This window comes from Pelecanus crispus, chromosome 3 (genome assembly GCF_030463565.1).
Source record: "Pelecanus crispus isolate bPelCri1 chromosome 3, bPelCri1.pri, whole genome shotgun sequence".
Classification (NCBI taxonomy): Eukaryota; Metazoa; Chordata; class Aves; order Pelecaniformes; family Pelecanidae; genus Pelecanus; species Pelecanus crispus.
The window spans coordinates 12122989-12150584 of NC_134645.1; the positions used below are offsets into that span (position 1 = coordinate 12122989).

At 38.0% G+C, this 27596-nt stretch overlaps 1 protein-coding gene across 8 annotated transcripts in view; it reads right to left on the reverse strand.

The window, feature by feature from the left end:
- Nucleotides 1-27596, reverse strand: part of EHBP1 (EH domain binding protein 1) — a 233093-nt gene that overhangs the window by 68462 nt on the left and 137035 nt on the right. For 6 of the 8 annotated variants that reach the window (XM_075706821.1, XM_075706820.1, XM_075706818.1 and 3 more), the window contains 4 exons: nt 13673-13851; nt 12987-13035; nt 5896-6810; nt 3803-3946 (listed from right to left, as the gene is read on the reverse strand). In XM_075706821.1, coding sequence (XP_075562936.1) covers nt 3803-3946; nt 5896-6810; nt 12987-13035; nt 13673-13851 — 1287 coding nt within the window. The remainder of the gene's footprint in view (nt 1-3802; nt 3947-5895; nt 6811-12986; nt 13036-13672; nt 13852-27596) is intronic. The other 2 variants (XM_075706824.1, XM_075706823.1) reach the window with 1 other exon arrangement.

Genomic DNA, 27596 nt, shown 5'->3' on the forward strand with positions numbered 1-27596 from the left:
CTCTTTTCGTGAAGGTATCAAAAAAAAGGCACAATTACAAACTTCAAGAGTCACTTTTGAAAGTATTGGCCCTGGACTACCTCTTTAAAGTTTTCTTATTTAAAATTAGATCTTCTTATTTTAAACCATTTTCTTTTGAATCCATCTCAATCCATCCCAAAAATGAGCCTAGTCCAGTTCCCACTACTAAATGCTGATTCTCATTAACATAACTCTCATTTGGATAACACACTACTAGACATTACTGCGCACTGACACATAAAACACTGCTTTGAGTCAAAGTTCTTATTATTAACCTTAATGACCAGAAAACACTGCATAGAAATAAGTCCGTACTATTTTCTAACAATCAAATAAGCAGTGACCTGTAGTAAACTGGCATAAACTACATCAAATGGAAAGGTCTCCTCTCCATGAAGATCAAATATGTTAAAGAAAAACAGAAATAAATGTATTTTACCTTATATCTCTATATGTTGATGCATACATACATCCTTGTGCTGGTTTTGGCTGGGATAGTTTAATTTTCTTCACAGCAGCTAGTATGGGGCTATGTTTTGGATTTGTGCTGAAAACAGTGTTGATAATACAGAGATGTTTTAGTCACTGCTGAGCAGTGCTTACACAGAGTCAAGGCCTTTTCTGCTTCTCACCCCACCCCGCCAGCAAGCAGGCTGGGCGTGCACAAGAAGCTGGGAGGGGACACAGCTGGGACAGCCGACCCCAACTGACCCAAGGGATATCCCACACCATATGGTGTCATGTCCAGCCTATAAAGCTGGGGGAAGAAGAAAGCGGTGGACATTCGGAGTGATGGCGTTTTGTCTTCCCAAGTAATCGTTACGTGTGATGGAGCCCTGCTTTCCTGGAGATGGCTGAACACCCACCTGCCGATGGGAAGTCGAGAATTAATTCCTTGTTTTGCTTTGCTTGCATGAGTGGGTTTTGCTTTACGTATTAAACTGTCTTTATCTCAACCCATGAGTTTTCTTACTTTCACTCTTCCAATTCTCTCCCCCATCCCACTGGGGGTAAGTGAGTAAGCGGCTGTCTGGTGCTTAATTGCCAGCTGGGGTTAAACCATGACAGCCATCATTCAGAACATACACATGTATGGATATGCATGTTATATACTTGCTTTATATAATATATATTATTATATATCAACTTTATATAATATATGAAATATGAATACTATACCAGCCTCCAATAAAGACACCCCCCTTTCACAATGCATGTTTCCCACTGAAATGCATTAGGAGAATGTTGAGCTTGGTAAGTCAAGCACTCAAAAGTTAGAAAATGCCGAAATTACACTAGCTGTACAACCTTGCATTGGTTCTCATCTTGTATAGTCTTTAACTGCATAACTCATACTTTTTTTCCTACAGGATACTTGTCTTTTTCAGTGGCCATGACTGACAGTGTTCAGTGAATGAACAACTGTTCAATATCTCACTTCACCCTCATCATTCGCTGTCTGCCATACACCTTGTTTAAAATATACCATTTAAACTTTTCTCTGAACACAGAATTATTCATTTCTTCCAGAGCATTTCTGTGGCACTCTTCACTATTGTATCTAAGAGTTTCCAAATTACATCTCCACAACACCCTTCTGAGCCGAGGAGCTTTTGTTATTCTTAATGTTGCAGTCAAGTCAAGTCAAGAGCGCCCATTACCTGTTTGCTCAGAGCGCCCAGGATTTCAGGGTGGCCAGGACCATCTGTTCACGGCATGGTTTTCCTTGACTTGGCTACAGCCGGGTGCATTCAAAGCTTCCAGAAATCAGTCCCCAAGAATCTTGGGTTGGAAATCAGGAATCAAGGAATCTGCTACCTTGAGTATGCTGGGTTGGAGGTACCTTCCCAACATTGCAAAGAGCTTCTGATGGAGGCAGCAAGAAACTTCGGCTCTGCAGAGTGGCCCTAAAAGACTGCCCTTCCCTTTCCTGCAGGCCTGTAATTCATTTTTCAGCTTCTGTAACAAATGAAATAAGGTCCCATGGGCAATCCAGCTGCCTGAACTATGCAATCCTGACTCTCACCCTGAAAACTTTGTCCCCATCTCCTATCCGTCAGCTGGTTTTCATGGCCTAGACACAATCTTAATTTTTGCCTAACTTCATATTGCCATCTACCTCCCTTCCATCTACTCAGGGCACCTCTCCTCTGCATGCCAGTGGGGTGGCTCCTTTTCCTCCTGTTTGAATTTCATTAGCAGGAGTTTGAGTATAAAAGAGAAAGTTTTGCTTTTCAATACTATGATCTGCATCAGAATGGGCCCTGATCCTTAGGGGAGCAATGGTAAAAGATGCTCTTGCTGTGTTCTGTCCATACAGGCAGTTTTTACTGACACTTACCAAGTTTTCTGAACTTCAATGGTCTTTGACAAGATTGTGCTATTAACACAACTTTGATTGTTTTGAACAGATTTTTCAAGGGGATGGAACCTTCTTCCCATAAGACACTTTCTAACATGGATAAAACAGTGCTTTATCCAACCTAATACAAAGAAACATTTGAATAGGGTTTTTTTGAAGTAAAAAAAAAAATATATAAATGCTACCCTGAGGCAGAGAGCTGATGGGGAAAATTTCAGCTCAAACAATGAAATACTAGTGAAGTTGTAAAACCTTTGAAAATATGAGCTTGTACTAAAAAATGTTGGGCAACTTCGATTACAGTTGTTCCTGCCTGAGTAGTTGCCTATAGTATCCCTCCTCTAATGCTGTTTGCTTTATGAAAAACTAATAAAAAAAATCCAAAGTGAAATTTATACCAAAATATACTTATCTAGGAAAAACTGAAATACAAAATAATTAAAAAATTGCATATATATCATTATGTTATCATTATACAAATAAGACTTGTCTGCATATATGAATACATTTTCAAGAAAAAAGAAGTGTCAGTTTGGGAAGAGGAACTGTTAAGAAAAACAAAGTACAGCATGGATCCAAGACAGTTAAGAGAATGAAATGAGACATGTAAATCACTGTCTTCATTTTTTGATTGTCTGATCCCATTTACGTAAACAGCAGAATCTACCCCTCAGGACTAAGCTCTGAAAGATGTGAATTAGTAAGGATTCAAGCCTTTCTCTGTATCATTATTTTTCAGTTGCATTTACATTCTCGGTTGCCAGTACATTCTCTAATGTGCAATAGTTAGAATCACAAAACCTGCATTGCAAAGGTTTGCATAAAAATTAATTAGCTTTCATCTCCAGAGAGTATGCATCCTTCCAGGTCACCACGGAGGCCACTGGAGGTGCAGCCATAGTGGCTTCAACACTGCAGCTCATTCCCCATCTCCACTTTCCCATCTCACCAGCACAATCAACTTTGGTGATAAAAAGAAATTGTTCCATCAATGCTTTTACAAGACTGTCACAAGCAGCTTCATTCACTGCAACAACACTTATGAAGCAGCAAGTAGCTGACATCACAGGCTCAGGGAACACATTTACATTAACTGAAAAAAGAGAAGTAATCAAAAATAGCATAAATTACTTCACTATCATTTAACAAGTAACTTCTGTTTTTCGTCCCATTAGAAACTGCAGTGCCAATCAAAGCAGGTGCTCCCAGACCTCTGCTTCCAGTGAAGTCTAAGACATCTTTCTGTTGGCTGTACCAGCAGGAGAAACAGGTTTTAAAAGTGAACTAAGGGTATATGACACATCAGAGCAATTCAGCATGGAAAAGAAGTATTCTGCAAGGACATGCCCCCCACAAAAGCATATGCACATACAATAAATTTTAACCATATAAACCGCCATACTGGCCAATATTTCTTACATCATTCAGCTGCTTATTGCGGGCTGGGATGATTGTATTGGTTAGTTGCTTATTCCCTGCCTTTAAAGCTGCATCTCTTCTTGCTTGCTCAAGCAGAACTCTTGCTCGTTCTTTAAGTTCTTCCTGTCTTGACAACATTCGTTGCTTAAAAATAAAGAAATATAATTAACAGCAAGGCAGCCTCAGGGTACTTAATGTTTATACAGTGGTTAATAGCCGGGAGCCTTCCTGTATAATAAAGGTCAGGAGTCACATGGATTACAGCTTCATGAGGTGACAGAGCATTCTATAGAAACGAAAAGTAAAGATGATCAAAATATAAAATTAAAAAAAAGTCACAGGCCTTTATAATGTAAATAAGAGTTCTCTCCCTTCCCCTTAAAACTATTTCTATCAACATTTATGCCTTTAAACTGCAACTGTGGAAAAAAAATAATTGGCTTCATGGAAGCTATGTTAAATGTGCTATGTGTTTACTTATTTACTTTAATATGTATGCAAATATAATGCTTCATTGGCTACTTATATGGGTATCACTCATTTATAACTTAAATCGAACACAAAGAGGTTGGGTACAAGGCAAAAAAACCTGCAAAAATATCTGCTTCTACTTCATTTATGAATATCCACAAGAAAGTCCCTTCTTCATACACGACTGATTATATTGCAGAGTAGAAATAACAGAAGGGGGGCTTCTACATAGGCAACATGAGCAGCTCCTGTACACATACACTCCCAAGGGCTGACTCCTTACTCAAGGTCAACTGTGAAGACTCTGGGAAAATGTGTCTCAGCCTTTACACGAGTTAGAGCTGGGACAGATGTTGCAGGTTGTGCTCCTGCAACAACCATGTGGAAATTGAGGTGGTTGTCTCTAACCATCAGTTGAGTGTTCAAGGTTAAGACTGAGGCTCACATCTGAGATTTTATTACCACGTGCAAAGGCACAGAAGATTAACAACAGAGAACCGTCTTTAAAGCCTTTAAATTCCTTTTCTTGGCCTATTACGCCCTGCACGTGAAAATCTTTGTAGAGAAGACATCCTGTCTCATCCTGTTCTATTATTCTGTATAGGCCAAATTGTTCCTTCTTCATCCAGTACACAAAGATGATGATGAAGAGAAACTTCACAAGACTTCACTAATTAAAGGAAAGAAATTAGCTGGCTATGGAACTAATATTTGGCCACTATCACCCATCCATGGACCGCTTCTCTTGCAATAAAATGAATCTTTATGGTGCTTACTCAGGAAAAAATGCAAAAATATTTGAAGCAATCCACACTACCAAGAGACTGGCTATATTCTTTTCTTATCAGAGCTAATGGCACAAAGCTGAACAAAGCCAAAACTCAAGAAAGCTCTTTGCAGGGATAAAATTATAAGCATGCTTTGACATTTTTGTAAACAGGGCTGATGACATTTTTTACATATGTTTCTGATGATGCTATTTATTGATAATACATAGCATTTATATAATATCCAACTTTCATCCTCACAATAAATCTGCAAGGTAGATGGGCATATCCTTGTCATCTTCATAGAAAGGAAAATGATACTGCAGTTAAGTAACGTGCTCGAGGCCACTCAATGAACAGCATAACTTAATATTCTGGAGTTTCTGCCTCACCATTGTGGGCTATGTTCACAAGGCCATGTGGTTTCTCAGACAAGATTTGGCAGTATGTTTGGTATATTTTAAGGTATTCCAAACTTTATATTTTTTTAATATAGATCAGTGAACTGGTAAGTCTTTTTCCAATTTGTGCTTCAGTATGCAATACTCAGAAGAAAGGTGGCAAAAGCCTTGAAACCATCTTCTTTGAGCTGGTTGAGAATACAATGTTACTTCCTTTAATTGGAGAGAGATTGGAAAGATTAACAGTAGGACAATTGTTATAAATTATTTTTTCATGTAACAGCTCTTTTTCAGCATCACCTACTTTCAAAGTATTTGTTGTCCAACAATAAAAATACACCACCCACCTTGCCATTTGTACTGAAGATACAGTGTAAATTACAAACATGGAGAAAGAACTTGAAGAGCATCTCCACCCTGACTCACAGGCACACAGAAAGTTTAAATTTCTTACCTGGGCTGTTTTTGCAGTTTGATCTGCGTGATTTAAAGCTGTTCTGGCATCATTGTCAGAATCAGATTCTGTTTGCCTCGGAGAAGTATGCGGTTTCTTTGCAAGATCCGTATCCTTATTATAGGAGTATCCAAGCTTAGAAGTAGGAGATAAACTCGGCTTTGTGACAGGGGAACCAAGATCTGCTCTTGTGCTCTCTGTGAATCCTATAGGTCCCAGCTTTTCTTGCTCTGAGAAACCAATGGTACTGTCTGAGCTCTGGTGTCTCTTCTTGTCGTTATCTTCACAAGCAACTGTGGGAGACACATCCTCTTTTTGATCACTGACATGTGCCAAGTCACTCAAGTCTAAAGTGTCAGCTATCAGCAATTTCTTCCTTCCTAACATAGGCTGTGTTTGCGCTGTATCTGTACTGGTACACTTCCCAACGTCTTCGGATGCAGAAGTCCTTCCAGAGCTCTGCTGGGATTTTTGTGGATCCGTGTCACTTCGAGTCCTGCGAGAAGAGGGGGAAGCTGTGCTTGGGCTTAAATGGTCATCAGGAGTCTGATGCTCGCTCTCAGATTCACCAACACCACTGTCATTTACAAATACAGAGTCATCCTGAGAAGCAAAGTCTGCCAAAGTGCTGTCTGGTGGATGCAGCTCAGGCTCCCGGTTCAGGTCGTTCAGCTCTGCGTAGAATTTTTCCTGGTCGACAGAACTGTTTGTGTCTGTTTCATAGTTACCCACTTTGTATGTGCTTTTACTACTGTTCTCCTCTATTTGAACCACGTTTAATTCTTGGCCACAGAAATGCGCCCTTATTTGATAGAGATAGGTCATAACAGTCAGTTTGTCAGGTATCGCTAATAAAACCATGTCAGAAGGTTCCAGCAATCGCGATATTCCTAAACTGGCAAACCCATCATATGCCTTTAAAAACAGACAAAATAAAGATTATAATGCTGCAGTTTCTTACATATCATAACATTTCAAGAATGCAAGTGGAAGTTTCAGTCAAAATAAGCAAGCCTAAAACATATCTAGTATTACAGTATGGGTTCAATTCTATTACTTATTATTCTTTTGGCTTCATTACAGAAGTACAGTAGTTACTATGTTTTGTTGCACAATCCAATCTGAACTCATTGATTTTTCCTGATGGCTTCTGGATACCTCCCAGGGTATCTTCATAGCAATGCAAATTGAGAGAATATGACCAGTAAAGATACTCAAATGGCATTGTTTTAAATATTTTTAACATACTACCATACTATAATAAAATCTTTGCTTATTCACAACGATGCTACTTTCACGAATAAAAAGATGTTCTTGAAACTGCAACTTAAAAGCCCTTCCGTCTGCACTAAGAAAATGTATCAATATCTTAAATGGTTCTCACTCAAGTAGCAGGAGACAAGCAAATAAAAAAAAGTGTAAGAGTTGGACCAGAAAAAAGCAACTAAGGATGGCTTTTTAAGATAAGGAACAAAGATATAAGAAACACGACACTAATCCATCTTGGGCTTTATCACTGGTGATCAACCTTCTCCCTTCTCCTGGTCATGTAATTGCAGTGATTTGTGTTGACAAAAAACTATGTCCAGATAGCCAAAAAGAACATCACCACAGATTACTTGATACAAAACATAAATCATATTAATCCAGCAAACAAAGGCTTTTTAAAAACATTTGTTAATGCTAAATTTATAAGAATAAGAGAGTGAATTTCATTCTCACTTCACTTTTATTTCTAAAAGCTAAACAGTTTGCAACCCTCCCACTTTGTGAGGCCACATTGTCTTCTTTCTGCTAGCCCTTTAAGGGAGTGGGCTTGGTGCATCAGGTTTTTCTAGTTTTGAAGAATTAAAGCCGTTTCTCAATTTACAATTAATTATTACTATCCTGGATTAATCCTGGAAGACAATATTGTGTTTCAAGGAAGCCTTTAAAAAGGCCTCTGTTAGTGTAGATGCACTCAGTTAAAGCACTCTGACTTCTCCCCCAGTAATTCTGCAGCTCCTTTTCACCCTCTTCTGAAGGGGTCTAAAATGTTCACAGCTGCTCCTATGTTATTTTGAACAAAAACGGATGATAAATTTAAGACATGGATGAGAACCTGTCCTTTCACAAGGAAATAACAACACACATCGCTGGCTTCAACTCTACCCCAGTTTTACACTATTTCCTTAATTTATATAGTTTTAGAAGAGTGGAAGAAAGAAAGAAAAGAGAAATCGAGTATGATTTTTTTATCCTCTTGGTTTTCATACCAGTAAATGTTTAACAGCGAGATAGAATGTGGGTCTGGCCTGGCTGGCTCACGGCAGACCCAGTTATTTTACTTGCTCTGAGAAAAGGAGGCTCCCTCATTCACATTACAATGTACTGGAGTCATTCCCTACTTGAGGGTCAAATAGTTTTCATTTCAGCCACTTTTCAAACTCTGCTTCTGAGAGCTGAAATTTACCTTCCTGAAATTTTGTATGCTTCCCCTCATGTTCAGGTATAACTTGCTAAAGCATTTTTGGTGACGTCTCTATAAGAAATGATTCAGAGTTTATGTAGGCATAGAAATTATCCGAATAATTTATTTCTAAGCCCTTCTGGCTCTCCCTGTGCAAAATGATTTGGCCTAAAATCATTGCTGGTCTTTGTGGGGTATCATTTCTTTGGAAGGTTTATTATGAGAGATTGTTATGCCATTTATAAAAGCAGAGCTGTGCTTAGATATAGGAGTAGCAGTGAAAAACATGAATGTTGTATTTGCTGATACAAAGCTCCAGACAGAGCAGAATAGCAGGAAAATGGTGGGTGGGAGGGAATGGAAAGAGCTCGGATGGTAGAAGAGGGACAGCTGTCATTTACGTCATCTTGGGACACAGAGCTGGAGGAGCAGGATCAGGCTGGATATGGAGGAGAGGGAGACAAGACAGATGGAACTGGACAGACATGAGGAGCACAGAGAAAGGAAAGTTAAAGGAGAGCAGTGCAGGGATTTGGGTGGGCAGCCTAAGCCACGGCAGGTACTGGGAATGATGAATGCTCATATGCCAGCAGAAAACAGGCTGGGTATGAAAGCATAGCAAGCCAGCTGTGTGGCTTGGTACCTGTGGGCCAAAGGTAACACCAGGATTTGTTGTTCGATTAAGTGGGTCAGTGATGATTCAGTGGCATAAATAACCTGCTACCCCACATTGAAGGTAGTGGGAGTTACCATCTGAAGAATGAAAGGACCTAAGAATGGGCTTAGCAGTCCACGACAGCCAAAGTCCACAGACATGATTTGACCTGAACTCTTTTATACTCTTAATTTCTTATTTATATGCTAATAAAACTAAATCATAGGAATATCTCCCAGGGTCTGTAAAATGAAGGTAGGGACAGTGTTTCAGAGTTGTTAGGAAAGGCACTTGCTTAGAATGGGTAACAATACAGCAGAAGGATTGAATTTGGAATGATGGATATTCTTGATACAGCTGCAATCACTTTTTACTGTCTGCTCAGTTCTTCTAGTGATACTTGGGACTAAACACAATAGTTTTCCACTGATGCCAGATACTTATTCCTATCCTTTCTCTTTCTCATTATGGACAATACACATTCCTGCTTCTGTGCTTTTAAAGCGCGCTAGATATCTAGATTTGCACACAAATGTTCTACAGTCATTAGTTCTATAAACAGCAATCGTATGTTCTGTACATGTCCATATAGCAGTGTGTGATGGGTCCTCCTTCACTGTTAGAAAAGATGGGATCTTCTTGATATTCCAGTATATTTATAAATGCCTAGTGTTTCTAATTAGTTTGTAACATGATATTAACAGAGTAAATTTTCCACGTCAAATTACTTTTTGTTAAACAGAGGCATAACTAAGCCTTGATTTTGCAAATATTTATATGCATGTTTAACTATGCTCCTGCATGATCCTACCAAGGTCAACAAGCAACTCCTACACACACAATTAAATATGTGCTTATGATTTTGTGGAATCAAATAGTAGAAGCGAGCATGAACGCCTGTTATAAAAATATGGCTGCCAGCTTAAAGGTAAGGATTTTTTTCCATTTTGCCTCAATGCTATCCCTGTAATTCTGAATTCTTCTGTTTAAATGTGTATTTTAAAAGGAGTTCTTCCTTGAGAAATGGAATATTTTGTCAAGACAATCACTTCAATTCAAATGTATTAAGGAATTTAGTAAAAAAGGTCAAAAACTCAAAAAAAGAAACAAAAAAAAGCATCACAAAAAATTGAAAGTGCCAATCAAACATCCAGAAGATGTATTACTATTTCCACACAATAATCCCTCAAATGAAACAAGCTTCTCTAAACAATACAGTAATTAAAAACAGAAGTTCATTAGCAGAACCATAGTGTTGTGCCCTTCCACTTCTTGTCCTTTCATCCCCTCCAAGCTCCAGCCAAGTGTAGTTTAGTAGCTTACATTTTTAAAGTGCAGGACATGTTATTAGCAATATGAAAAATTTCTATTCTTGATAAGGGGCTATACTGCCAGCATGCTGTAATTTTAGCAAATTTTTCATTATTATTTCCTAATAATCAAACAGATGTAGTAAATAAAATTAGTTGGCTAACATTAGTGGGAAAGCTATATGGACAGGTAGAGATATATGACATTTAAGTAGAACCACAACTCTTTGGATCAGCTGGGAAGGTATCCCTGTAATGTTTGTAATTTTCTCAAAGATAATCCTGGTTTCTCTTTTGTTCCTCATAGAAATTTGAATTTGCAATAAGCACAATGCACCAAATATATATCTGAATTCTGACTGATGTAATCTGGAGTAGTTCTCTGGGTTTTTTCGTTTTTGGTTTTTTTGGGGTTTTTTTTTGTTTGCGTTTTTTTTTTTAAGAGATATAAATATATTGTGAAAATTACAAGACACACATACACACACATATGTATATTCAGGATACTAAACCTATTTAGCTATCTCCTGATGAAGTTTTTTCTTCTTCTTTTTTTAATTTACTGACAAGCTGATTGACAGACATCAATTGGGATCCATCAGCACAAGCACCACAGGCAGTATTCCAACCATTTCCCAACTATGTAACACACTGACATATTGGCCAAGATCAGATGTCACAGGTAAATACCCTTTTTTATTCAGCATCAGTGGCAGCACCAATTTGGCAAATGACTAGCGTGCATTATGAAGAAACTCTAACGATGTGCTTTTTGCAAGCGTGCATTTCAACGTGTAATTATACACAGTAACTGCACTGAAATAGTTGTCTCTTAAGATTTCTTCTTTGTTTATTAAAATACAAACAAGGTCACGCACTTCCAAAAGATATACTCTTATGGGTTAATCGTTAATCTATGGTCACAATCACCTCTTACCTCCTTTCCTGGGGAGGGGGGGGGGGGGGGGGGGGGGGGTGGCGTGAAGAGACACTTCAGACAAAGAAAATTGTCCTATTCATCCACAGATGTTATTTTAATTGGTTAGGAGGAATCATTGTCAAATGTGTTACATATCTGCATGAAATTTATAGGCAGCCATTGTTGCCAGTGCTGCATTCAGTCCAACCAAGGGCACGTGGGGTTATCAGGCAGAACTGTGTGAGACCAGGAAATAAATCTGCAGGAAGCAACTGAGATACTCAATGTAGCTGTCATGTGAAGGTTTGCAAAGTGATGAAAGAAAAAACTGCACAATAACAACAATCATTACTTCTTCAATCTTGGGAACTATACCCTGTTAGAGAGACGGGCTAAAAAGTTCACCGTTTGCCATCAGTTTCATAAAGAAAAGATGACTGATCGTACCGCTAACTTTTTAAATTAATAATCTATTTTATAAATCCATCTTAATTAGCTTGGATGCTCAACGAAACTAGAAGTACAAAAACATATGGTTGCAGAAAACACTGTGATGTCACGGATAATCCACTTAGGTCATCATAAGACCCTGTATTATTATGAAAAAAGGTATCATTGGCCAAATCAGTCATTAGATAACAGCAGTTCAGAGATATTTCATTATTTATAATACTTAAGTACTATTTTAAAGACAAGTAAGTCCGTGGCTAACACATAAGTGTGCAGGCATATTAAAATACAATTACCCTAAACACAAATGAATTTTAATAAAGCGCTTTCAGAAATTCCTCATATCTGCAATCTAATACTCTTTAGTTATATTTCCTATATAATATTGAACCTAATTAATTTATTCAAAGTATATTTTTATACCTTCTTCCTAATTCAATTTAGTGTTTTTAAAGTGGTATAAAAATCAAATCACCGCATTGAGAAGACATCTACTTAAAACCAATTTTCAGATGATCTTCAGGAACAATTTTACTATCAGTGACTCACATGAAAATTATCATTTCTAAACATGTCCCTAGGGCTCAAACAAAGTTTGTAACATGTCTAAAATAGTGAGCAGAAATAAAAAGTCTTCTGGTGGTTCCCAAACTGAGTTCCTGTATCTTCCAGAGAAACTTTTTACAGCTTTGTATCACAAAGGTACAAAGAGTGGTTTAAAACAGCTGCTCAGCACAATGTTATAAACTATTTTTCTAATATTTTGGTTTATTGGCAAACTATTGTCTCAACACTTTTTATCCTAAACTGTGTTGCACCCACTACTTCACTCAGTTGCACAGTATAAAAGTAGGTGTAAAATTTCATCTTTAAAAATACAAAAATCACCATCAAAGCAATATCGACTGCAACTGACACATGGAGCCCCGTTAAAGCAACAGGAAGAGAAGTCTTGCATATGATAAACCAAGAGCAGTTACGCTTTTTGGGGTTTTTTTAATTATGTGGCTGACTGGAAAAATTAGAGGAGTGATCACAGAAGGCTGGCTAGCCCTTTTCTCCGCTTTCACAGTTAATGTAGGCCATACAAATATTAAACTCTAATGCCAGCCTTGCACTTGTTGTGAATGTTAACGACTATGACAAACTAGAGTCAATAATGCATCCGATTTGAACCACGGGAGGTTGAATACCTTCTGTGAGCCGCAGTTATGACCTTACAAAACAACCGCACTTTCCCAAAATTAATAAAAACCTGCAGTGAAGCCAAAATTGAAGCTATGTCTTTTTTTTCCTGGCAGTTCTTACCTTTTTGTTGTTCTCTTTAATATCTTGAGGATTCAGGAACTTGTAGTCACTGAGGGGGAAAATGGCACAGTGGGTATGTACAGTATTTGATAAAAGCAGCAGTTTTAAAACAAACTGAATCTAAAAATTTGACATACAATAATATCATACAGTAACTAGCAATTTCACAGCAATTCAATCAACAAAACTAATAGTGTGGAAAATTAAAGGAATAAATAAATAAATAAATAAACGCCGATTACATGTTTCATTGCCTGAAGCTTTCCATCTAAAAAAGAAGTTAAGGCAGGAACTAGAGGCCGGCCTTGACAACCAAATTTACCAGGAGGTAATCCGTCCTTGTCAGCATACAAAGAGCTACAGGCTTATTCCTCTCATCTCATTTCAACACTGGCACAATTTTCATAATCATCTTGAAGTCAGTTCTTTGTGTAAGATTAAGAAGAAGAAAAACAAATCACAGAGAGGGGAGAAACAATTGTTTATGCAACAAGGGAGAGCAAAGAGGTCATAAAGTTTGAGCATTCATAAATATGTTTTCTTAGAAAGGATGGTTCCCTGTTTGAAAGAAAAGGGTGAAAACAGTTCAACACCCGAAACAAACAGGGATTTGATTTTTACATAAACTTAAATGTTGCATATTTCTAGGACAGTTAACTTACGCAGGCAGAGAGTATACAACTTACATTAGGTCTGGTCTAAAGTGATGTAATATTGCACAAAAGGATAAACCGTTTCTCCACGATGTTGTAAAATTGGTGATTTTCACTCCCCTATAGTTTTTTGTAACTTCTTTGCACCACACAAGCAGTGACTGACTAGCGTTTGGCTTTCTCCCCAAAACAGGACTTGGTATTGGGCTTGGCTGAAAAAAAAAACAAAACCCAAAACAGAATAAGATAAAAGAATTTAATGGAAGATGAGAATTAACATTAATTGACCTAACTAGATGATCTGTATCCTTTGATGTGAGTTTAGGTTCTTCACAGCTGTCAGTTTACAATGACTGTAGCTTGCAAAAGACACAAATCGCACGTTATTATCTCCAGTCGTCGCCCTTGGCACTTGTCTCCAAAGGATGTAGATATACAGGATTCCAGATCTACATAGGAGAACAGGCCAAGAATTGTACCAGTGGAAACACCGCGCTGAAATACTGAAGGCATAGTCCTGCATAGCCTGTGATACAACACCCTTGAAAAGACTTCCCAAAATGTAGCCATGGAAAAGCATCCCACAAGCCCCTTCACTTATAGTGAAGGTAACACTGTGACTGGATCAAAAGCTAGGCATAGCAGGGGCAGAGTTTGCCACAAGTTGCGATCTACCATTGCGGTGTGGGATCAAAGTCGCTGCGTCTGCGACATGATTAATGCATTCCTCTGACGTAGGCTCCAGCATAAAGTTTTCGGCTGTGTTCTTCCTGTTTAAGTATGCAAGTGCATAAAGGTAATTACGGGTCTGTGTTTCTGAACAGCCACTTCCAACCATACCCAAAGAGCTTCCTGTCCTAGGCTTTAGTTTTTCTACATGGAAAGGGAATTTCGGCCTCAAGTAGTTACCAGAGGGTGGTTTCTAAGAAGTGTTATCAGCTAATAATGACCATTTCCCAAAAGGGTACTCTGACACTTTTAGTAACATTTTTGTTAGCACAAACCAAGAATTAAAATGGAATAAAATATTTCAGGCATTTGGCGTTTATCAGACTGTCCGCTGCTTCTCAAATTCAGCAGAGAACATATGATTGCAGCTGATGTTTTCAAGAAATATGCACTCATTTAACCAGAAAAATATTGCCACTTTAAAAACTTCTTAGATGTAATTAGACAGAATTTGACTGGCATAAATCCAAAGTCCAAATTATAGGGAAAGAACTGGGCCCACTTATTTTTTCAATGCAATATAATTAAAAGCACATATATATACACAACAAACATGCTGTTTATGCACCTTACAGCTAGAGAATTCCCAAATTAAGATAAAAATAGAGCAAGTAATTTACTATATCACAGCCACTTAAGTTTAACAAGTAAATCCTTTTGGCCATATTACGTATTTGCGAAAGACCAACGATGCCCCCACTTGACTAAAGTATGTCAGTGCTAAGCAATTAGCTGCTAGCTACCAACTGATTTATGTTTTCACTGCTTCTGGGGAAGAAAACGTACAGAACCAGGAAAGTAATTTTTCATTTACTGTGACAGCCCTAAAAAGTTATTTTATAAACACACCTAGCTCATCATCAGATAGAAGCACTGCCAACTCATTAAGAAAGTACAAAATGTATACCTTGCTGAGATTTTTTTTAAATACCAATCATATGTACAAAATAACTTGTTAAAAAGTGGGGTTTCTTTTAATCCTGTCAACGATTCAAATCAGCATGAACAAATCCATTAATGATGAGACAAATAACTCTAAATACACTGAATTAACATCTTAACAGGAATATACAAAATAGGGAAGAAAAAGTAGCAATAAATTATAAACTTTCTGCATCATGCATCAGATTTTAATCAGAGAAATAAATATTGTTTAGCAGCTGCCAGACAGTTACTCCAGATTCGGAGTGACGTAACTTAAGATCAGGTTTTTCTCCTGTTCTTTTACAATTTGTAGCAACTAAGATCAAGTTTTTCTCCTGTTCTTTTACAGGAGAAGTTCTTTTACAACTTGAAGCAAAAACCAGTAACTAACCACCAACCCCAAATGTAAGGTACTACATTACTTAAGATATATTTGTTATCTCAATTATATATATGGAAACAACACTGCTGGGAGAAAATAATTAAAATAGCACTATCAAGATGTGGAAAAATGATATTTTAACAAAATTTTAAAGCACAGAGCTACTTCTCCAAACCATAGAACACTACTTATCAGATATATTAAACGTCAACTATAAAGTCTTAATACTTGTTGCTGAAAACCTCTACAGAAATGTTAAATGTTCCAGGTACCACCTAAATATTTTTTTTGTTAACTCTGAAATGGCCTTAGGCAATATGACCATTCAAATGCCTTAATTACACATCTAATGAACTGAAGATGTTACTGATTTTAAAACTAGGTTTTATAAAAGGACATCCAAAACTATTAAATCAATTAATTTAGCAGGATTTTACACTTTATTTACAAATTATCTATTCTTTAAAATCCAGATTACAATTCCTTGAAAAATCTATACTTAAGTTAAAGCTTTTTTTCCCTGTTTGTCCTTCCATTTACTTTAGATTTTCTAGAAGTATTTTATCCAGCATATGTAAGATTTAGGATGTGCATAATGTACTTACACAGTTTTCTTTTCTCTAGCTGATAAAGCAGAAATTATACACAGCTTTCTTTCCAGAGTTAGTACTCCAAGTTTTTTGGATAAAGATGAAGCTAATATTATGATAATGTTATGCTCTTGTTCACCACCTGAGTCAAAGCTTTCATTATTTAATCTATGATAAAAGCATTCAACTCAAGACACACTGCAGATACATAAGTAATGGCAGAATTGTGCCTGAGCACTTGACATCCCTTCACAAGGGTTAACAAATGTTAGTTTTGATTTTTTTTTTTTGTGAAGTATCATTATGAAAAACTTTTTTTTTTATATACCTGTAGGTTATATATATTAGTTACAGGTTCAGTGCAAACACAATTACTATCAAGTGCCTATTTCTAGCATATATTTGCTCTACAAGATTGGTAGGAACTCATCAAATGAAATGAAAATTTAATTAGCTTTTTCTTACATAATTCTTTTAAGCACTGACTACACAATTCTTCTAAACCACACAGCAGTCATGGCTCGGCTTTTGAGTTCAAAAGCCAAAGTCCCTGAGAACTCATTTGGAAATGCCACTAAAAAGCATGATATATCCACAACAGATTGCCAGATCTGCTTGCTGATCAACAGGTTACTGAATCTAATGCAACTGATTTTTGTCCAGCTGTGGATTAACTGCACCGCAGGTGCAGAGGTTCCAGAGATGGTCCCTCACATGGTCGCTCAGATCTAGATGCAGCATCATGTGGGTGGATTTATCAGCTGGAGTCAGCACTAGCTTCAGGATATCTTTGTTTCACCGTCAACAGAAGCACTGAAGTCTCTTTACTTTATTCTTTTACATGTTCTGGAAGGTTAATTAATACATTTTATAGTGTATGCATTTTTCCTCTTGGGAGATTATCCAATCAGACCATTACTCTACATTAACAATAGGACAAGAGCTTTACATATTAGGCTGCATCCCTACATTTCAAAATATTTAAATAATTGTTTTGTTACTCTCAGGAACACAGCACCAGGTGCACTGACGGTTTGCAAAGTGAGGGTTGAGCTGCATCTCTGACACACATAGGCCAACGCTCAGGAAAAGAAAATCAAGACAGGAACTGGTGATGGGAACGTGGGGCTATGAATCAAGTCCTCGTATAAGACACAAGGAGCAGCCAGAATGAAGATCATAGGGGCTCAGTGTGAGCAACTCTCAAGAGCTTGTTGACAGGTTGCATGGGGGTAGAGGAGCTTAAAGAGAGCAAGAGGCAGTGTTGAAGGCTGGAAGAGAAAGATGCCGAGAGGAGTAAGGAAAAAAAAAAAAGTACATATCAGCTGTGGGAATCTGGGTGGAAGACTTACGCAGTTTGAATTTTATATTAATGAATACAACTCCCCAGAGAGGAGAGGAATTGAGAGAACAACCTAGGAACAGTAATTAACTGCAGGAGGAGAGGAAGCTGAGATTGATGTAGGGCTGAAAGTCAGAATAGGGAGGGTCTACAATCACCAAATAAGTTCTGTTCCTCAAGAAGCAAGTACAACGATCTCTTACTATTTGACTGAGCAAAATAAAAGGGATTTTCCCTTACCCCTATCAAAACTACAATGCTGTCCAGGCTCACTGAATACTGTGAAACCATTAAAATGCAAGATAAGGTAAATGAAAGTAACACACAACTAAGTGAGACAAAATGTGTAGCATGGGGCTGGATGCAGAAAAAGTTTGGGAAGCTCAGCTGAACTGAGTGGTCTGAAAAATGGTATAAAGGTGCAATATAAACAAGACACCCAAATACATTTCAGTCAAATAGATAATTTATATCATCAAGATGATACTCTAGAATTTTATTTTTTAAACAATACATAGGAATTGCTTAGCCCAGGAGCATTCTAAATTGAATATGGTCATTATTTTAATAGAGTTTATGCCTTTCGCAAGGTCTGTACATGTCCAACATGCATTCAATTTTGTTTATTCTGGGCTGTGGAACAGTCCAGGCATAAGTCAAAAGCTGATTTTTAACTAGTATCGGGACCAAAATAGAATATGGAAATTGAGTCTGCAAAGATAGAATAAAACTGCTTTCTGTTTTATTCCAATGACAGAAAAAACATCCTCATGGCCCAGCTGTACTGAGATGTTCTTTATCTAGGCTAGGTAGTTATTTTTTATGTAGCAGGTCACCATAACATTATGATGGCTTCAGTGATACAACAAAATACAAGTAGCATTGCTCTTTTCTTCTGCTAAGGGAAGTGCACGCATATATTAGAAAATATACATTTCCCAGAAAGAAACGTTAGGAGTCCTGCTATCCTGTTACTCTGATACACAAACTTATCAGTTTAGGAGTACATTCCTTACTTTGTTGTTCTCTATTTGCATGGCATGGTACATGATTACACAAAATGTCTCTAATTCCTACTGCCCCTAAAAAAATGAAGGAGCTCTGAAAACCCAGCTGCCTGGTACAAGTTATAGATTCACTGAATTTGTTTCCTATATAAAATAAATAATAAATATTTAGGTAACCTTCAGGTTTCTCCAGCATCAGACATCTTAAAACTTTGCCTTCCTCACTCTTCTGATTGTGCCTAGAGCTAATTTGGATACGCAACAAGATATCAACTTTTATCTTAAAATGGCTTAGGCATAAGCTTTTAATTGCTTATCACTTTACAAGTTTAATTTCAGCACAACCAAAGCAGTCCATGTTCAATCACAACCTGAACATTTAGACATCTGCCCGAGTCAACATGATGCTCTCATGTTTGAACCTGGCAAAGTGAGGAGGAAGGTGAAATCTTGGGACTTGCCTCGAGTTAGCTGTTGGTCAAGTAGGTGAAATTATTTCATTCTAAAGGGTTTTTTTTCAGCTGCCTGTTACACATTTTGGTGGCCACGAGGCTGGAAAAAGCTTTTCCAAACTATGACTGGGAAAACAAAGGAAAGCAGTTAGAGTATGTACATGCTACCTAAAATGCCGGGATATGGAACAGAGACAACAAATAATGGCAGACCCTCTCAATCTGGGAAGAAAAAGCAAGCGACCAAAGCCACCTGGATATTCTACTCTCCTCCTCTGCAGTTTTCCAAATCATGCCCATTTGCAAAAGGCACCCATTTATTTGCAGCACTGTGGACAGGAGTGTCATGCTGGGAAAGGGAAGAATTTCTTGCAGGGTTTAATCGACCCTGATTTGCCTCTGAAAATAACTGGGGGGGTGGTCGTGGTAGTGCTTTCAATATGTTTTCACTTTATTAGTTGGAGGTGGACAGACAATGCGGTCCCATGTCATAAGCTGTGTGATGCTGTGTTTAACCAAATACTCTGGAGCCAAGTGAGAGCTGATGAAGATAACACCTGCCATCAAGAGGCACACACACCGCAAGACCCCATTACACCACAAGACCCTCTCCTAGACAGCCACAGCTTCCTGCTCTTTGCCATTCTCCCTCACTGGCTCACATCTAAACTTTCACAGTTCACGCTGTACATGGCTGACTCATATACACAATGGTTGTCCTTCAACATGTCATCACTTCCGGTCCCAGCCTGTAAGGTTCAGCAAGTCCCTCGTGCTTGAGTTAGTTTCATCCACATAACTTTTACTTGTCCAACCCCACAAACATGATGATGTTATTTTTTTATTCTAATCATCATTACCCTTCGCACACTGTGCCTACCTCACCGCTCAAGGCAAAAAGTTGCTGCTCGTTATTTATTATCCTTAACTTACAGTGTATGACACTCAGCTTCATTTAAGCAGCATGATGCAAACGCTGCATCAAACATAGCATTTCAACTTGCCTGTGATCTCTGGCATGACAGCCATCACACAGTATTAGGGTGCTCTGTGATGGGTGAATGAATATATTGACATGATAAGAGACTCACAACTGGTATTTTACAAATACGGAAACAGTCTGAATTAAATAACTTGCCTGAGCCAGTAAAGTGCATCGACTATCACAAGAACCCAAAGATGCTACCTAATGTGAATGTGAATCTGGTGTACACATCCACAGCATCCCACCAAAGAACTCCTCCTGACTCAAGGGGCAGGTGACAGTGCTCAGAATAACCAAAAACCAACTTCCAGACTTAGGCAAGTTAAGATGAAATCTAAGACCTTGCCATCCCAAAATTCAGAAACACATAATTTGTAGCCTCAAACACTGCTCTGGGTAGCTTGCTCAGTGTCACACACCCGTTCTATGTCATGAGCTCTGTCCAGGCTCTCCATGGCATTCACCCAGCATAACAAAGAGACTGTGCTCTGTTAAACACCTTCCAACTCCTATGAAAAAATAAAATGGCAGCCCTGCAGACAGCTGTCTTCTATTACAGGGTCTGGTTACTTTCACTGCGAGCACTGAGGAAGTTGTCCGGCAGAAAATCATGATATGTAGTCATAGAATTGAAATGTGGACATGTACACAACCTACAGGCATATAGTGCACAAAGATGGGAGAGGTTACAGTAACAGAGGCTACGTTAAATCTGGCAATTCATAACTGCTAAGTACTTTATTTTGTAATTTTTGTAATTATCTGGTAGCCTCCTTTCGGCTTTTACTTTGTCTAATAATGAAGTAACTTTTTCTTCACATAATCTTTTAGGGTTTTGGTTTGGTTTTCATTGTTGGGCATTAAAAGGACAAAAAAACCCCAAGTATTCAGGAACTGAACTCTAAACCTTCAGAACCACAAGCCACAACACATCAACTACCGGACAATTTCCTCACTTGGGCAACAGGGCACAGAGTCTGTCTGCTCATGGGAATTAATTAAGAACAAGACAGACTGTTTATTTCAAGATGACTACCTCCCCCTGTGGATGTTCATAATAGAGAATTACAGTACCACACAGGAGTGAGGGTAGCTACCTCAACCAGGTTGAGGAGCCCTAAATTTATTAGCTAATGGCAAGGAGAAGATTATGTTAATGAGCTGGTACAGGAGAAACAAATCTGAAACAACATAATGAATTGGTTACTTATGTACAAGTTATTTCACCTGATGGTCAGTATGGCCAAGGAAAAAACAAGTCATAGCAAGCTCCTTCTCAGATTCAACTATTATAAAAGGACTGGCTGAGGCTCATCTAGCTTCTCTTCCCTGAGGTCGCATAATCTTTGTCTTGAACAACATGTTTTCAATTAAAAAAAAAAAAAACAGGAAAAGGTATATAATTCATACCATTAAGCAGAAGCAAATGCTGACTCCGTTCTCAGATGATTACGTGTATTTGTAATGTAACAGTATGAACAGGTCACATGCAGGGACGGGTCTCATTTTTCTCCTCTCAGAAGATGGGCAATTTCCTTGCGTCCACCTTCCTTTCTCCAGTTGCCCCGTTGGCACGTGGGCTGAAGTCTTCGCTCCTGTGTAATCTGCGCTGGAAGCCCAGATGAGCTACCAGGATGCTGCTGTCTCACAATCCCTGGCTTTCTGCCACGACGGGAACATTCACAGTTTTGGGCAGGTTGCCAGAATTAAGCAACTTAAACCACAGATGAGGAATAGCAATTTTCAAAGCTTTTAACTTTGTTAAATGTGAACTGAACTAGCAAAACGCACCTCCCTGGGCCCAAGGCTATCTCTGCCACATTTCAAAGGCCTGCAGCAAACAATGGAAGTGTTAGAGCTTGTCAGAAAAGGTCACAAGAATCTCTTCTAAAAGAAAGCGCAAGGCAAACTAAAAATGAGAGTCACTGCCAATTCTTCCTAAAAACAGTGAACTCTTGTTGCTTTTGCAGGAATGTCTTTTGACATTAGCCATTAAATAAACCCAAATTATTCTCCCACTCTTCTGAACATTTCAACAGACGTTGTTTTTTCAGGCAACCTTCTAATGTTGTATCATTAAGGTGACATTGCTCCATAGAACTTTATAGGTACCTATTTTGTAAACCTGCTGCATCATTTGTGTTAATGCACAGCCATAGGCAGATTTATAGAAGTGTTAGTCTTTGCCTATGAGAAATCTTTGTTATAAGTACTTGAGAGCACAATACAGATGCCAGATTTGTGCAGGTGTTGCAGTAACAAAGGAAAACAATCTCTGCGTGGAAGGGTTTAGAGCACTCAGTATTTTTAAGCCTGGTGTTGATGGCATAGAACCATGTGATGTGGTGCCTCTGAAGTCCAGAGGACACTTCTTAACTGAGGGTGGAAATAAAATAAACATATTCTACAATCTTGCATGAGGTACTGGTGTCCATGAGCTTAGATCAGGCATAAACATGGCTATTCTCAAGAAAGCTCCTTAGGATAGCTATAGGTGCATGAGAATTTAATGGAAACAAGTGACTTTCAGCCTTGATAAACTACTGCATCGGCAGCCCACTTTATACAAATAGTCACAAGAAGGGGATTAATAAAAATATTGCTTCACCACTCAGTGGTAAGCAGGAGCTATGTATAGATGATGGGGAGACATCTGAAATGCTTAATGCCTTTCTTTTTTCTTCATCAATCTTTATTCTACAAGTTAGATGCAAGTGGGAGACTAGCATTACTAATATCAGACACAAAAAGGTCAGATTTCAGCCAGGTGTGGCAACAGCTTAGATAAACCAGATGCTTTCAAGATCAGCTGAACACATTTAATGCAATCCTAGGGAACTGGAAGGACTGATACGAAACAACATCTGAAATTAACAGTCAGCTTGAAAACATAATGATGATGGACAACATATTAGAAGAGCAGGAAAAGACTATATTCCCTTCTAGTCTTTAAGAGCATAAAAAAAAATGAATCAGAAGAATGCAGACAAACTAACGAAAAAGAGGTGGAACAAATAATTAAGTTGTTTCTCAGCATGTGAAAGTTAAAAAGGAGACAAGCAACAAACATTAATTTGTCATCAAGAAAGCACGACAACCAGTCCAAGTTCCTTCTATAAGAGGGAAGCAGGCAGGGGAGGGGAGAAGCAGCAGATAACGTATTATGATTGTAGTCAAGCTCTTTTTATTGTCTCTCAAGATGCCCTCATAAGGATGAACAGAAAATGGAGCCTTAATGAGACTCACATAGCATAGGTCCAAAACAGGCTGGAAAACTGTATCTAAGACTAGTTTTAAATAATTCTTGGAATTATGCATTAAAAGGGGTTCTGCAAGCATACTTCTTGGGTTCAGTGTTGAAAGCCTGAATTAGGAAGGTGGATGATACACTAGACATGAAGCTGGGATGGACATCAAATGCACTAGAAGAAGTCCAATCATATAAAAGGGAGAAAAGGTCTGAAGAAAACAGGATGAAATTCAATAGGTACAAGTGCAACACAGGAAGGAGTAATCATTTACATAAATGCAGGATGAGGAAGAACTGGTTAGGTAACAGTTCTTCACAAAAGGATGTGGGGGAAACAGCCTATTCAAGCTGAACGTAAGTCAACAACATCAGGTTGTTGTGAAAAAGACAAACATCACACTGAGATGTACAGACAGGAATAAAGCTTGCAAGACATGTACTGCCTCTCCCACTCCACTCAGCATCAATAAAGCCGGAGCAAAAATTTTATGTTCAGTTTTGCACGACGCAGTGTAAGGAAGATGAGCCCAAAGAAAGATTGGGAAAAAAACAGACCACGAAGAAAGCTGGAGGAAATTTATGTCATTTATGTTAAGAAAAAATTATAAAGGAAAGGAACATGGTAAGTCTTCACACATGTAAAATCCTGAAAAAGAAAGAAAACCCTTTGTCCCCCATGCCAGTGTTTACCAAAATGAAGTTACAGGCTTTAATTGACAGGCTTTAATTGCAACAGGTCAGACATTAGGAGGAGCAATCTGTAAGACAGTGTAATGAAGCACTCAGACTGCCTTGGAAAGCCATGGATGCTTCATTGTTGGAGCTCTTTCACAACAGGTTGAAGAAACCTTTCATTTCGTAAAGCTGAACTTGCCTTTGGGCAAGTAGAAGGACCAAGTGATCTTTTAAGATGTGTTTCAGACCTACCTTCTCTGTGTTTCTTAACTCCAGGACCTACAGGGGAAGGACACAGCTGGCACAGGCTGCTGCCGCCTGCGAGCAGGAGCCTGGCAGAGCTCCTCTCTGGTCTCTGGCAGGAAAGTAGTGAGCCAATGAACCCCTGTTTCCCACCGAGCACACCTCATACTGGCCCCTCAGCTCACATCATCCACCAAAAAAAAAAGAAAAAAAGAAAAAAAGAAAAAAAGAAAAAAAAAAAAGCCCAACACTTTCCATTTTAAAAATTTAGTCCAGGGTTGGCATCCCAATATTATTTGTTTCATAAGCAACTCTGGCACTGATTCACCTGCGTTAATCAGATTTCTTTGCAAAGCACAGTATATTTTGCTTTTTTCACAGCACATAGCTATCTCAAGACACAAAGTGCAATAACCACTAACACAACTTTCCAAATGAATAATTGCAAATAGTATGTCTTTTATCTTTTAGTTGTTTAGGAGACCGGCTATCAAAGAAGTATAACCCCACCACTCCAACTGCTCCTCATGTATACCAGCAGAGAGGAAGGCTCTCTCCCATTGAGCACATCTCTGCAGAAAGTCACAAAGACACTTTAAAATCTAGGATACATTAGAAAGGTTATTTCATCTGCAAGGTAAGAGTTCAGGTTAAACCCAGGACAACTGTCAGCAAAAGAAACCACCTGATTACAGTTGGGTGAAATTAGGTATTTAGGCAAATAGTAAGATGTAAGCAACACTGGTAACCGAATCAGCTGGATTCAGTTCTCAGTCACAGCAGATATGTCACAAGCAGTGAAGTGGGAAACAAGAATTACTTTAGGGTTTTGGTTTGGGTTTGTTTTTTGGTTTTTGTTTTTAAAGAAGAAACAAGGTGATAACGCTTGAAAAATTCTTCTATACCATAACTAGAATGCTTCACTCACAAACACCATTCATAAACAACATATAAAACCAAAAAGGATTATTAACTAAAGCAAGCAAAAAATTAAGGAATGACAGACTTGAATATTCTTGTTTTAGCTGCCCAACAGAACAAGCATTATCTAAGCAGTATGCAGGCAGGTTGCTATCTTTATCTCATTGAATAGTACCTTATTCTGTGAATAGCCCCCACAGAATAACAGCCACCACTCAAGGATTCAATAGCTTAATGAACATAACAGGACTGGCACAATCCAGAGCTTAATTTGCATGTAGTTTGAATATTTTTGCTTTATTAGTTTCATTTCAAAATAAAAATACATGTAAAAGCACCAGCAATTCCAGTGCCACTTGGCTTAACATATATTTTTCCAGGAATTCTTACTGTATCCAAATTTGCTAATTGCTAGGACTTGTGTAGCTAAAAGGAGAAATACATGTTAAAAGAAAATACCCTTTTTTTTAATAATACGTAATTAACACAAGCTTTTCTAGCTTCAACACTGGCAAATCTAGCCTCTTGAAAAATACACACAATTTTCATGCTACAAATTAAATTTGGTGTGGTTATGCTTTTAGCACTCAACAAGTAAAAGCTTGTAAATGAAAAGCTGAAGCATAAAGGTATGGCAAGTCTCATTTAAGAAATCAAAATATTTGGGAAAGAGGAATTCTCTCCTGCAGAAGTCAAGAAAATCTGCTAATAACTAAATATTGCTGTTGATTAACATTTTACAATATATATTTATTTTGAAAGTCCTTATTTAAGCAGATCATGATATAAAACTACTCAAATCATTGTACTTCATTCCCATATGATGCCTGGCTAATAACCAGGCAACAGCTGGAAACTGTCAAAATATTTTACAGCTCAATTGTAATTACCATCCAAGTCTAAGCATGCAGTAATTGGGTGTTAGCCATGTTCTAGGGGTGTTACAGCAGCCAGTTCTTCTGTGTTTCACTTTTTACATGTGTAAAACTCCCGAATTATCCCCAGGATCTACTTCATAAAATTCTGAATGAAATATTAGTATGTTGTCTGCAGAGATAGCTTTTTTTTCCCCTTAATACAATATAGAATTTATGACAACATTTTAAAAATTAGCTTAACATTTGGAACTACAGAATTTGTTCAGCAGCTTTTTTTTTTCTGGTTTAAATTCCCTAAAGCTAAAAAAAAAATATTGTTAGATAAATAAAAATTAAACATTTTGAGCAAAATATTACATGGAAAATATTGTAATATTAAAAGCTTTGAGACAAACTGCTGATTTTGACTTCAAGGAACAAGTTTTGCAGATCATAAATAGAGAAAATATTTCAAACTGCTGAGAGAGGAAAAAAAGTACTGCTACAATATGCTTGAAAAAAACTTGAAAGGGTTTTTAGCATGTACTATTATATATGTAATGAGTGTAATACTTGTGAGTATTGTATACAGATGATAGCCCGATAGGTTTTCCCGAACAGACAACTCTATAGAGGCTTCTGATTGTTTAGAATTGGTAGTATCAGAGATACGGATTCATGATTCACTGGTCTTTCAACACTGTTTGAATCATTAATCCATGCATTAACTGTCACTGACTCCATAGTGACAAGACAGACGACCTCACTGGATCCCTATTACATTACTACCCAATGGATTAAAATCCGTAAGAGACATTATGCCTTTTAGCTGACAGTTATAAATGGAAGGAAGTGTTACATTTTTAAGTGTCCTCTGGACTTAATTTACATGCTTGGGTTAAATAAAATTAAGCACTCTTGAAAGAAAGGGTCTCAATTGGTCCCAAGATGATGCAACACTTAACATGCTTCTGGTGTGAGCCGTTCATGATTCCAAATACTCATCTGCAGACAGGACTAGAAAACACCTAGATGGAAAGACTGCACCAGAAGACTTCAGTCTTCCAACCAGTAGTACCAGTGCTATTAGAAGGGGCTGTGGAGGAAGGTATCGACAGCTCTCCCTTGGGTTGGGGGATGAGATGAGATTTATCAGAGAACCCCAAGGAGCTACAGGGGAAAAAATTTCAGCCAGCACAAAATGCAGAAAACTCGGGCTCAAGCCTTGTCCATCATCTTTAACAAGTCTGATCACGCCCAGGTGTTGCAACACGCACAGCATTTATCATTCACACATCTCAGCCTCCTGCAATACTTTTCACTGCACGAGCACCTCGGGATAGGTGGAGGAGGGAAAAGAAGGGAGCCTTCATTCTTACACAGGAATTTCCATGCTTTGGGAAGTGTAAATTAGAGCATTACTACTAGTTTGACAGTAAGTTTGCTAATAAATGTGTAGCAACATACCTAATTGCATAACAAGAGATTAAATGATTATGACAATCTTTGAAATGGGGAGAATAAAGAGAAGAGAAAGTGTATGCAAGGGAGAGCTCTGGTAACACAGCAAACTATCTGTAATTTCTAAATTTTGATAAAT